Source organism: Pygoscelis adeliae, unplaced genomic scaffold (genome assembly GCF_000699105.1).
Source record: "Pygoscelis adeliae isolate BGI_AS28 unplaced genomic scaffold, ASM69910v1 Scaffold103, whole genome shotgun sequence".
NCBI lineage: Eukaryota > Metazoa > Chordata > Aves > Sphenisciformes > Spheniscidae > Pygoscelis > Pygoscelis adeliae.
In genome coordinates, this window is record NW_008824723.1 from 4,692,804 (window position 1) to 4,706,969 (window position 14,166).

A 14,166-nucleotide genomic window follows, 5' to 3' on the forward strand; every position below is an offset into this window, starting at 1 on the left:
TTCCATGTGTCTGTTGAACATCACAATCCACAGCACATGTTTCCTTTTATAAAATTGTGCTGCTTCTAACTGTCCTTGGAGAGGGACATACAGCCTTCTAATAGGATAGGATATTTTAAATAAATTACTTTGAAGCACAATTTTTAATCACAGTTGCTATCAGCAGGTTGCAACCTTTGATTGAAATAAATGTACAATGACAATATAGAGTTTATTTTTAGCAACTATGAATATCTCCATAGCGTGTGGTCATGAAAACATATTTTGTGACCAAATAAAATGTATGTTCTCACTTTATCAGAGTCTGGAATTACAGTTTTTTGGTGTGCATATATAAACAACTATTAGCTGAATATCTTTAATTTTTTTATTTTATCTTTGAAAACAGCAACACTCAATCTCTTTAACTAAGATTTTTTTCTTATTTGTGAAAAGTTACATTTGCAGGGAGGCTGCATTTGGCAGTTAATAAAACCAAAATGCCCTGCCTTAATATAGAAAAAATCTTCAAATTATTTGCCTTTTAATGCTAATTAATTAAAAGGTAGATTAGGCTATTTTTATCCCCAAAATAGATTGTTGTAACTTCAGTTGAGTTAATTGTATGAAGATACCTAATTGCATCAAAAATCCTTTGAGCAGCTATTGTTTATACTAGTTTGCTCTCTGATCTAAAAATCTGTCTTTTTTTGATACTGGGAGAAAAATGTCCTAGAAAGTGCCACACAGATTTGTCAACATCGTTTTTCTTTATATGGAGCAGAAACCTTTCACAGGCATTTTAATGGAGAAGTGCTGTGATTTACATTTGAAGTGGAAGTATCCTGTAAGGCTGTGCACCATTTAGCATCGTAAACAGTGGCAGTTCGAAAGGTCATCCCAGTAAATACAGAGAAAAATGTTTACTCGGGCATCAAATGCAAGAACAGAATGACTAAATTTCAAGAGCTGGTAAAACCAACATATAGTCTGGTCAGATAAAATGATATCTGGGTTTCTGTGGTAACAGCCTCTTTGATACTGGAACTGAAGAATGTGACTTTGGCTCATTCTGCATAAGTTTCTATGCATATTTGGACGTAAATTGTCTAAAGCTATTGTCTTGACTCAACTTTTTGTTTTCTTTATAGCTTATTACATTTTTGCAAAATTGAAGACAGATTCCTGATTAACAATGCCTGGCAGTAAGTATTGTTACCTTAAGTATGTTAAGACAGTATTTAGGGGTGTTTACTATTACGATATTTTCTTTGGGGGTTAAAAATTCTACCAAAAATAAAATGGAAAAAAAAATTATGATACTTGCTGTCATTTTAAAGATATTTAAGATCTCAATATTACCCAGCCTCTGCCTTTGTAAATCTTCGTATATTTTTCAAAGGAACCTAGTATGGGCTCTGCATTTTCCTTTTCAATAAGAAGTACACAGTTTAACATTGATGAATTTTGTGATTTAAAGTATGTTCTGAAATAGTTGTATTCAAAAAATAAAAAGATATTCCGGTATAGCGATAATCCTATCTTTGGAAAATTGTTTATAGAAGATAGAATTACTATTTAGGATTTAAAGTGATAAGACTTAAAATTTTTAACATTCAAAGTTAAATGAGATTTTTGAGCCAGGTGTTTCTAAGAATCAAATTATTATTTACCTTGAAGAGCAGCAAATTTCCCTAACACAAAGGCTCAAGTTACAAAATGTCTTACAATAGTATTAATTCCAAATATTTTTTTTTTATTTTTCGATTTTCTATTTAGAAAAATCCTGCACGGTCTCTAGCAAAATTACTAACATCAGTCTTTGGATAAAGCAGCCTGCTTTATCCAGAGGATAAAGAAGTCTTTCATAAAGTTACAGTACCAATCATACTGAGTGCACTTTAAGTATAGGTTTGTAATGAATTTCACAAATGTTTAATTTCATGAGGAAATGTTTGAGCATATTTTTTTGCAGTGACTTAAGATTTGTAATAAGCTGTGACTATTGGGTACTAAAAATGTCTTACAGTAATTCTATGTTGTTGTTTGAACCACTGTCATGTAAAATACCTTACTGTAAGTATTTAGGTGTTTTCTACTTTTGTGGTAAATAGTTGAAACTGTTTCTCTACATAGACATGAGTTTTTGTAACAAAACAGTGTCATACATATGTGTATTATATTGTATGTTTACATGAGAAGCAGCTGGCATAAATTGTTCCAGCTGTACTGTGGTTCAACTTTTGTAACACAGTGAACTGCTGCTGTGTTTCAATTGCAGTGTTTAGTACTATTAAGGCCTCTATCACGGTACTCACTTTTGTTGTGAAGGAGTGTGTGTGTTTTTTAAACAATTAAACTGGAAGAGTAAGATCCCCCCCCCAAACCAGGTGTGCTTATGTTCAGGGTCATTATTAACACTATTTACCCTAATGCGCGTAGAGTCTGCATTACTACAGAGTCAGATAGAACTTAAAGGAGACCAAAACAACTGATTGCTATGTTTATCTGTAGGGAGACATTCAGAACTACGCAGCCATTTTATTTCTCTTCTGTGTATATTTGATGAGTTTAAGTGTGTGGGTGAAGGGAAGGTAACCTAACAGGTGCGTGTATATTGCATACAGAAATAACAGTACTTTCTTAACACTTTTCTTCCAAAATTGTGGTGATGAAGAACTAAGATTAGATTTTAGTGCAAGCAAGCATCACTTTGTGGCTAGTTGTACTTTTTATCAATGTGCATAGAGACAGCCTTCAAGACTTAAACTTTGTTGCATGTGAAAAGCTTCTGTCTGCTAATTTAGGCTTCTTTAGAGATTCAACAGGATTCTTTTCAGAGCATATTGACGAAACAGGTTGCTACTATTTAGCGTTACTTTGAAATCTTAAAGTATTTGTCCTTGAAATCTGAAAAGCTCAGTTGTTTGTAAAGGCTGGGATTTTTAATTTTTTTTTCACATGGTGTTCTCTCATCCCACACATCAACAAGTGTGTTGAACATCTTTTGGAATAAAATGTGGAAAAGGCTGTTAGAGTGAAATGTTTTCTGTCATGCTAGAATGAGTTCTTTTTATAAACGAAGTAGAATAATAATATCTAGTTAAAAGGGAAGTTTGATGGAGTTCTTGGGTCATCCTGACCAACTCCCTCTTCCAGTGTTGTCCTGCTTGCTTTCCTGAGTCTCTGTATCAGTTCCTGGTAATAGTTTTACCCCTTTTTTGCAGTACAGTAGTTAGTGAATGTCTAGGTCTAAAAGTTGTGGTTTGGAAGGTCAGGAGAGGCCAAGATACTGGTATTATGGAAAGACTGGACAAGGAGACTTAATTAGTCTTTCTGGGGACTTTAGTGGTTCCTAGAGACAGTTTAGAAGTCAGTCTTGAAGTTATTGTACGTGAACGTTCACAGGACAATATACTTTTTATCTCCCTCAATATTAACTGTTCAAAAAATAGGCATGTAGTCGGAACTGGGATGTGGTATTGAGAGGGAGAGAGATGAACGTCGGCAGATAACCAAAGGTAATGCTCTTCTCATTTAACCTTATCTCAGTCATGTGTGCTGGTCTCTGCAGTAGTTTGTTACATATTGGATTATCAAATTTTCTGTTGATGTTGCTGTTTAGTGATCTCATTTAGAGAATATGGGGATATAGTGCTGCATTGAGTCCTTAATGAAATAATGTTAAGGTTTTAGTCTCAATACAGTAATAGCCCATAAACAGAAACTTTTCAATCTGCTCTCTTAATCTTAGATGTAAAAGTGCTTGGTTTTGTCTAGCCATGGCATGGCATCTGTATTGACATCTAGTCTGTAGTGGAGGTGTAATGCTATAGAATTGCAGCAGCACTTGTAGCAACCTTGCCAAAGCATTGCTTTTCCCTATATTCTTGGTAGCTATAACTTTATGTATAGCTCCTCTTGTGCAAATAACATGGGCATTGATGCAAGGTATGCTTACAGACATGGTGTCTTCATCTGAAGTTGAAATCCAAGTTCTGAAATGTTGAGAAAGCAAATGTGTTTTCTCACTGCTTTTATAACACAGTAGGATTAGATCGATTTGAGCCACAGCTATTTTATTAACCGATTCAGCTGTGCGTTATCACAAAGAAACTGTGGATTAAAGGATTAATTAGTTCTTTTATTTAAAAACAAAACCCAAGAACTTGTAAGCAGATAGCCTTTGCAGTACAGGCAGTATGTGTTTTTCATTTGTCACAAGTTCGCTCTCAATTTCCCTACTCAGTAATTCGTGCAGATGATTTCATTTAACATACTTCTGTTATGGAACATGGGTGGTTTTGGTAGGTTTTTTTTGTTGGCTGCATTTGGATTGAAATGTTACAAATGCTTCTGTTAAGGAAAAAAGCATATCTAAATCATATATCAAAACATTCGTTTAAGACTCTTTTGGACATTATGTTCCAGATATTCACACTTAATCATATGCTTCAAACACAGTTTGGTAGATAATGAGGTTTTTTTCAGAAACAGCTAACCTACTTACTGGCTGTATTCCCTGACTCCACTTAAATATTTAACTTAAAGGCAGATTTTATACTAAAATGAAACTGCTTGGACTAGAAGAATTATGTGTGATACAGGTGGGAACACCTGCTGACTATAAGAATGTATTTTACTTGTGGTAGCTATGTGTGTGATTGTCGTGGTTTAACCTGTCAGCAGCTAAGCACCACGCAGCCGCTCGCTCACTCCCCCCCACCCGGTGGGATGGGGGAGAGAATTGGAAGAGCACAAGTGAGAAAAACTAATGGGTTGAGATAAAAACAGTTTAATAATTGAAATAAAATGATAATAATAATATTATGATAATAATAATAATACACAAAGCAAGTGATGCACAGTGCAATTGCTCACCACCCGCCGACTGATGCCCAGCCAGTCCCCGAGCAGCGGCCCCCCCGGCCAGATTCCCCCAGTTTATGTACTGAGCATGACGTGACATGGTATGGAATGTTTCTTTGGCCAGTTTGGTTGTGCCCCCTCCCAGCTTCTTGTGCACCTCCAGCCTTCTCAGCCTTCTCTACCATGCTCAGTAGAGCATGGAAAACTAAAAAGCCCTTGGCTAGTGTAAGCATTACTTAGCAACAACTAAAACATTGGTGCGTTATCAACTTTGTTCTCATCCTAAATCCAACACACAGCACTGTACCAGCTACTAGGAAGGAAATTAACTCTATCCCTGCTGAAACCAGGACAGTGATTTTTTTTTTCATATTCTTTTTTCTTGTTCTTACTTATGCCATTAACGTACTTAATTATATCTTTGCTTTTCAAGGTTTTGTTAATAATGATTGCTATGTTAAACTGATTTTAGGTGCTGATTAGCAGATCCTTGTATGACTGACTGTAACATGCAAATTAAGAGAGCAAATAAATAAAAACAAGGATTTTGACAAATGTAATTTTCCCACATTCTTCCCTTGAATTACTGCTGTGAAATTTAGTAATATGAACATCCCCTATGCTATTCTGTCAAATATTTGCCAGTTAGAAAGAGACCACTCTGACTTAAGCGATACATGTATCAGTTATAGTGGAAAATCTTCCATGTATTGGCCTGTTCTTGGTTACAGTGAAGTGACTGTTTTGGTAACTTCAGAATGCTTCTCCAAGTATGCTCAATGCATGGATTGCTTCTCATTAAACTACGTCACATTTTGTTTCCTCAGCTTTCCAAACACCATGTAGCTTTTTGCCAGTTGCCTTTGCAGAGACTAGTCTCCAGCTGGTGTGTACTGGTGGCTCCCCTAGTTCGTGTGAGATGAAAGTAAATAGAAGATAGAACAATTGAATAGTGATTGACTTTTTTTCTTTGTTGTTGGATGTTACTGCTTTCAGTTAAGTTGCTTCATGGTCTTTAAACAAACAACCAACCCACCCTCCCCCCAAACAAAAAAAAAAACCAATAAAACTTTTAAAATTCTAATTTTCTTTTTGAATAGAGCTTCCTTGCCAAGTGTAGGAAGGAAAACAGCACTTGAAATGGAATTTGAAATGAATGAATTCTTAACTCTTATTTAATGTTCTTAAGACATTTTAAGAGGCAGATAATCTCATTTTGGGTTTCTTCCCTGACAACAGTTTTGGGAAATTAATTTATTTTTCTTTTGCAATTCTAATTTTTATTCTGTATATAATAAGTAAGTAATAACAAGATTGTTAATTAGAAGGGAAGATTTATTTCCCTATGAAATACAGTTCTAAAATACCCATGGTGGCTGGAGGTGTGTTCCTAAATCTGTCTATATAAATACTTCATGGGCTAAGCATTCTAATGTTTTTAGTGAAAATTAAGCCATAGTTCTAATTAATAACTTTCTCCACTCTTTCTATCTAACATACTTTTTTCCTCATCTGAAGTACGTTTCTCATGTACCCTTGATACTTTAAAACCCTAAATGGGACCTTCCCGAAGACTTAATGAAGCATTTTTCATAATTGCTTTAATTTATTTTATAGGCAGTAGAAACCCTATTAGCTTTCTGACAGTATTGTCGACTACTTAGAATAGTGTTGAAATAAATACATTATAATCCTATAAAATTTTCGTATTTCAGCTATTACAGAAGAGTTACATGGGGGAATATCTCAAATCATTGTCTGCTGCTTGATTCTAGTACCTTAGAGGATGAGAAACACAAGCAGCCCTGTATCAAGTCCATGTTTCAACTACTAACCTAACCAACACAGGAACTTGAAAAACGGCTGCCAAGGGTATGTCATGGTTTGGGCTTTCTTCAGCAGTTTGCCATTTGCTAGACCTAGGCCAGTGAAGGAAAATAACTGTATTTCAGAATATCTGTAACTATTATGTTACTATGGTCACAAAATATATAATGCATTCTTTGTGTAATAATATACAATAAATGCTTTCAATATGTAAACATTTAGATGCAGTTTTTTCAGCTGATTTTTAGGTGATTGGCTTTTCTACAGTGAAAAGAAAAAGTAGTAACTTCTCTAGATGTATCCTTTGATTAAGCTAAGAAAAAAAACCCCAGGAACTTGTAGCTGGAAAACTGTAGCTCTTTGTACATCTGTTTATTTCACTCATGATACCCTAAGCAACTTTGTGTGCCAGTGGGGGGGTTGCTTCCATATTCTTTAATGAATCTGCATGGATTTCTTTAAGACTTGTTAATTTGAACAAGCATTCGTTTTGTTGTTTTCTGTTAGCTGTTAATTCTCTCTGTGTACACATCATCCTAACCCCATTTGGGAAAGTTAATGTTTAGGAGCAGTTCCATAGAAAGTGAAAATCACTTGTATTAACACATTGCAAATAATGTCTAGTAACATTGTTAACATGGTTCCTCCTTTCATTCCTTCCATTTGTTTTGGAACACACTTCAGTATAGCCAAGAAATGAACAATTTTTTTTCATCCATTCCTTGTCAAAACCCAAAGAATTTATTTTTTCAGCTGTTGTCATTTACGTGTGCGCAATCTGGGCATATAACATAGGAAATCAAATGCTTTAGAGAGGAACTTAATTCTGTCCCCATCAAAGCCTTTTTGTGCTTTTAAACTACACATGGGCAGTTCACTGAATGTTACAATGTACCTTAATAGTTTTTTCAGGTTTTATTAAAATATGGCTATTGTTATTTACAGACATCGCTTTGCAACTGGTTTTCCTATCTGTCGATTAACCTTCATGTGCAGCATTGTTTGCTATTGATTTCTCGATCATGGGACGAAAGGGTAAGAAGGCTCGTGCTGATTATGCATGCAAGTGTCCTATTTTTTTATGCATGACAACAAAGAAAATTGATTTTTGGGCGGGGATAAGTTTTCCACTATGTGATTAAATGCATGTCTCTGTGGAAAGACCAGGGTAAACTTCTTTTAAAAATATTTTGGCCTTCCCTTTACATGGTATATGGACTTCCTTTCCCATCATCGACCGCTAGGATCCCCAGTGGCTCTCCAGAGAATCAGGTACCTTGTGAATTGCTGAAGATGGAAGTTAGCTGTGTACATGACTCTTGGCTTTCAAAGAGTGCACTTTTATTTCTAGAAAGTTACATCATTCAAGATTAGTTCATGCAGGAATTAGGAATGAGTAGAGAGTTGGGGTAGGTAGATGAATGAGATTCTTCCTCACCTACCAACTTGTAGATTTCAGCTAATGACCGTGTCCAAGGGTGAACAGTTCTGGATTTTGCTGTTTTGAAGGTGCTTAGCTGAACAGCCAAAGTTCTGCTTGATTCCGTATTCTAGAGTTCGTGTCTATGAAGTATACTAGCAAATTCTGTTTGTAGGTGATATGTTTAAGGGAGCGACCTATGACTAACTGTTAACCCAGCTGGCTCAAAGATTATAAGCCTTTTGGTACCCATGTAGAGGGCAGTATGAAATTTTCTAACACAAGGGACGTGTCATAATTGTTTACATTTCAAAACTTAAAACAGTTATAGAATCCTTGTCTTGCACAGGTATATTTAAGAATCTTAAGACTAGCAAGTCATTTGTAAACTAGGAAACTTCTTAATTCGCCTAAGTACAAAATACAAAAAGCAAATTAGATCAATCTGTTTATGGAGTACTTGCTATTTTCTTGAACAGAAGTTTAAATCGGTAAATGTATTTGTGTAGAGTGAATATTGCAGTAATCTGACTTGCATGCTTTTAATTCAGAGCAACAAGGCTTCATTGTAGGTAAAGAACTGTCTAGCCTTTGATAATTTACATGTGCAAATAACTGAGGTCATGAAATGAACGCTACTGAAGTACTGGTATTTTGTGTTTAAGAACTTTGGCTTCTTTCAAATATTGAATTGTTTTTCTAAACTAGAAACATGGCAGTAAGAATTAATCTTTTGTAAAGGTGTGCAAAATCCCCAACAATTGTGTGAGAAAAGGTAAATATTTGATTTCAAAATAAACATTTTTTCAGTTCTTTTTAAATTCAGTACTTTTTAATAAATAGATTTATTCCATGTAAAGTCTGAGCAAAATTCTAGACCCCAAGATTTTAAAAAATATAGTTGGCATCTGTATAACTCAGCCTTCCTTTTCATGTCTAACTTGAGATCTGTTAAAGGTCTCGGTCCTTTCATTTTTCAAGAAGAGCACAATTGTGATTTTAAATTGTACTTGGATATGTTACAGTATTTTGCTGATTAAGGTCTGTACTTTGGCTTGAAATGGGCACCCCGAGTCTTTAATTGTGGCTTGAGAATGCTTACTCATTCCTTAGTAAGAGAATGAGTAAAGAATTTCAACCTAACGCTTAGCTGTATCTTTATATTAAATCAGTACTCCTTCCTGATACTGTTGTAAAGCTGATAATATGTAAGGAAATATGTGAAGATAAATCTTCACAGGTATTTTGTTGGTCTCCTTCTGTAGTTCTAACAAATACAGAATAACTTATGCGATTAAAACAGATTCTCCCATTTTTCTTAAACTAGAACATAGCTGTTTAATGATTAGAAAAGGACTTTAAGATGCTGATACACTACTTCTGAACTTCATAGGTAATAAAATATGAATAGTTATTAAATTATAATTGATCTGTGTCTGATACGATTGAGCTAGCAGATTTCTCTTGTAATAAATGCAGTGTAAGCTGGATCGAAGACTTTTTCTCTATGCGGGTGTTGTGGTGGTTTTTTTTAATGAGTTTGTGATCTGTTATTGACATTAGTTTAGACATGAGCTTAAAGAACTGACAGAACATTATTTTTGCAAATTTAATCTGATGTTGGAATTGCAACATCTTGAGAAGTGCTGGTTGTGGGAAAGAACGCTTGGACTGCTGTAGAAACCAATGAGCCTGTGCGCCCACAGATGTCGTCTCTAGTTTCTGCGGAAAGCTGAGACACCTAAGACTTGCTGATTAACAACGTGTATATAGAACTACTTCTTTGTGTATAAATATAAATGTCTGTCTCCTAGACTGAACAGTTTAGTTTGGTGGAGAGACCTCATTGCTCTCTCAGGGAAGTGGTTGAGTCACCATCCCTGGAAGTATTTAAAAGGCGGGTAGATGAGGCGCTTAGGGACATGGTTTAGTGGGCATGGTGTTGTTGGGTTGATGGTTGGACTCGATGATCTTGGAGGTCTCTTCCAACCTTTTATGATTCTATGGTTTAGTGGGCATGGTGGTCTTGGGTTGACGGTTGGACTCGATGTTCTTAGAGGTCTTTTCCAACCTTTATGATTCTGTGGTGGGAAACAGGGTGGCGGTAGCGAAGGGACATAGCCTTTAGGTACTGAAGATGCACAGAAGAGCAATCAGGTGCATGTATGTTCCATGTGTACTCTGTGGCTGATTAGAAATTACGGGGGGGGACGACTGCTTTTTAATTAGCTGGGATACGTGGTTCTAGATAGGCATATGTTCCACCCTTAAATCTCACTGTTTTGGAGAGGAGAAGACAATTCAGAACCTTGTAACAGCTGCTTTTCAATTATTCTGGGAAACCTGAATCCAAGCTGGAACACTTTTTAGAACTAATGGGAAAGATAACCACCATGAGGATATTTTATAATTCAGATTAACCTAGAAGGAGTTTATTTTAGTATAACTTCTGTCTTTCATGTCTGTGTTTAAAACTGTTAATATTGAAAAGTTGTTACATAAACTTGTACTTGTTTGTTTGTTGTAGCACAAATCTTCTATGAGGGCAGGATGAATTAGGTAAAGCTGTCTGCAGAGAAAAGAAAGTGTGTAAAATGGAGTGTATAGGCAGCTCTGAGGACCTCCTCTTGATAATATGTAAAGAGTTTTTTTTCAAATTTTTGGTTCCAAATTATTTTAATGTTCTTCTATATGTATGTTCACATGTCCAAATTGCAATATCCCATTTTGTAAATACTTTCTGGGAAAATCAAATGTGTAGGTATCGAGACAAACAGGGTACTTATTTGAAGGTTGGTAAGACTTGAACAAGAATTTGAGTTCTTAAGCCTATGTGTCTTATGTGACTCTTTCAAAGTAACATTACAACATTTTTGTTTAGCATTTTATTTTTCAATAATGTCAATACAATTTAAACACTTTGTTACTGCACAGGAACAGATGTTCTGTCATGTTTTGAGCCCTGTGTATGTGCCTCAGAAGAATTGCTGCACTCAGTTTTCTCAGTGTAGATACCACAGTATGATTCTAGATTCCCAGAAAAATTTTCATCTGTTCTTTCTTACATTGCTTTCTATGTACAGTGTGTGTGTGGGGAAATCAAATCTATGTAATGTGGTATTGAACTACTTGTATCTTGTATACAGAAAGTTTTCTTTTTAATTAGGAAATGTTTTTCAAAATTTGTTTGTATGTACTGAAGTCTATAGCTGAGTGTGTTCAAATGAGGGTAAAACTTGTTTCTGAAGCTCTGGCTATGCTTATGTTGGCATTTGGGGTGTTTTAATAGGAAAAAGGATATATAGAACAACACACTCTTACATGTCCTATATACAGTTCAGTGGTTTACTCTGAGCTAGTTAAAACCTAGTTCCCTGAGGCTCCTGGTTTCAGCTGCGAAAGAGTTAAACTACGACACTGAGCTAAACCTTCCCACTGCATTAGCTTTGAGGATTCCAGAAAGGCCTGTGAACCTTTGCTTGCTCATCATCAAGACTTTTAATCATAACGCACTTGCTGTTTTCACTCACAGAAAGCTTCTCATGCCTTATTTTTTTCATGCAATTCAAGTGACAGTGTGGTCCCTACTCCCTGACCTATTTCAGCACTGTGCATTTGGGCAATGTGTGCTGCAAGGCACCACTGGGCAGGAGTGGAGAATTTAATCCTCCCAGCCTGGATACTGCAGTCATAGGATACCTGTGTTAAAGAAGTGACACAACTTTTCTGAGCATCCTTTTCTCTGAGGAAAAAGATGGGCAGCAGCATAAGATTCTGGGATTCCTTACCACTGCAGCTGTGTTCCTTCCCTGTGGGTTGGGTCAAGAAAACAAGCTGCATCGTCTTAAGAAAATGGGAGAAGTAGCACTAGTCAGGAAACTTCTTCATGCTTCTCTATGTTCAGATTTTTCAATGCACAAAGTTTCAGGTGTTTATCGCCCTGAAAAAACTTGCAACCCTGAGCACTTGCTGACCAGTTACTCATTGGTTTGAAGTGAGCTTGTCTTCTGTAGGGCAGGTAGTGATCAAAGTTTAGCAGTGCCATCCTTCAAGCTCTCTTCAAACAGTGCAAATGTGTAGTATTGACAAAATCTTCATGACCTTCCAAAAGTAGGGAGTGTTTGCCACTGTTCCATCTGTTGATTGGTATAGGGAAGCCACAGCTTCAAGAACAGAAGAGGCTACTGTGTAATACAGATTTCGGTTGACCAGCAAGGTAGATCTTTACACGTTTTGGCAACTTTCCCATGAGTCAGGAGTCATTCCAGTTTCTTTGGTGATTCTGACCTTGGAATCATGACATCTGCTGAAATGCAGATGGTGTTTCAGTGACCATTTGTGTTCTGAGAGATGTTAAGTAATCGATATGTGCTACTGCCATAAGCCTGAGACTTTAAATGTACCATTAATTGTAACATTACCACATTTACAATGGGAGCTTGTGTAACTTGCAACATCGCTGCGAGATGATTTGCTTTGCTTTAGCCCCTACTTAATACACTATCAACATACCACGTCCTAATGCTCTGTCTAGAGTTGTATCCAGACCCATGCTCTTGTCCCAGCTTCTTGTTCATGCCCTCTTCTTCCCCTCCCCTCTCACCCTCAAAATACATGCATGTACAAGGGGTGTTGCTTTAAAGGCAATGGCTTAATCCACATGAATTCCTGTAGCAAAACAGAAGTGAGCAGCAACTGTTCAACAAAATAACTTTCTTCCTTGCTGGGAATGAAGGCTGTGTCCAGTAATCTATGAGGAAATGCAATGGGAAAGGGAGTGTGGAAAATCTAGTTTAGAACTTTTAAAACTAGAACTGGGTGTGAGGAGAGTGGCGTGGAGAAAGTTCCTGTCAGCTGTCTGCTTTGCTGTCTGAAGCTGGGACTGGGAAGAAAAGGTATGACCAGCTTGATCGTCTGGGAGGGATTCTGTAACCTGGGCTTAAGGAGTGGTCACTAAAGCTGGCACTTAGCCAGGTGTATATATATTTTTACCTGTAGTTGGCCAACCTGCTGACCAGAAGTATGGTTTGAAGGCTCCAGAGGGAGACAGTGGCCCTTTCGGAATAGTTTTGCCCCGGCACCCCTCAAGAAATGCTTGTTATCGACCCCCGGCCACCCTGGAGATAGGCTAAGTGTTGCTGCTTGTCCTGTTACCTTTCAACCATGCCCTCCATAGTGTCTTTCGTCTCTTTCAAGCGCGATGTCCATCTCAATCCTGAGGTGCTGCAGAATATTCTGTAGAATGGTCTTCCATGTTAGATGTTGCTCCCTACCTGCAACAAAGTGGGAACAAAGTGGTAGGGGAGGTGCAGGTGTTGCAGCCTCCCTCCTCAGTGGAACCTGTGGAGGAGTGTAAAGCATGTTTGTTGGCCTTTGGGTGCCTACAAAGGTTACAGCATGCTTATCTATCACCTGCAGCTATCCTCTGCAGCTGTGAAGTGTGCAAGGATGCAGTATTCTGAAAATTGCTCGTCTGGGTCAGAGAATAGGTTAGGGTCAGGGTGAAGCCAGGCTTTGAACAGGATAGTCTGTCTGGTACTGGGAGCTTACGTCTGTGCCAGGATCATCACTGTGCTGGGGAGACTCTGCTCGCCTGTACCCACTAATCTTGGGAGGAGCCAGGCATTTGGACAGGGAGAGGCAGATCGAAGTATTCGTGTTAAGTAGTGAGAGTAGGAGGAGGTTGCTGTGATAATGTCAATCCTTCTTTCCTTTTTTTTATTCCGAATTAAATAGTAGATAAAGGATATCCTGCTGGCTCAGTGTGTTACTGGATGAGGCCTTTAAGTACAGTGGATATTTTGTCGATGTTTCTTATGAATCTGCTCCATGCTCTACTACTTGTCTGGGTGGAGGAATAATGCCAGTTCATGTGCTTCAGAGATTACACAAAGCGTTATGAGCCTTCTTTTCCCTCCCCTTCTCCTTTAGTCCAGTAGTTTGCTTATGTCCCCATTTTTCACTGATTTACGAAACACCTTGCTATGAAATCAGTATTTGTTTAGAAATAGGTGTATCATGACGCAAAACCTCTTCCCCCCCCCCCCCCCCCCCCCCGCCTCCACCCACCA

General features: G+C 37.3%; 1 protein-coding gene across 1 annotated transcript in view; it reads left to right on the top strand.

The window, feature by feature from the left end:
• Positions 1-1,132: 1,132 nt before the first annotated feature.
• The window catches only part of EFR3A (EFR3 homolog A (S. cerevisiae)), an 82,087-nt gene continuing 69,053 nt past the window's right edge, over positions 1,133-14,166 (top strand). The window contains exons 1-3 of the mRNA XM_009323359.1: positions 1,133-1,184; positions 6,564-6,720; positions 7,621-7,710. Coding sequence (XP_009321634.1) covers positions 7,698-7,710 — 13 coding nt within the window. The 5' untranslated portion in view covers positions 1,133-1,184; positions 6,564-6,720; positions 7,621-7,697. The remainder of the gene's footprint in view (positions 1,185-6,563; positions 6,721-7,620; positions 7,711-14,166) is intronic.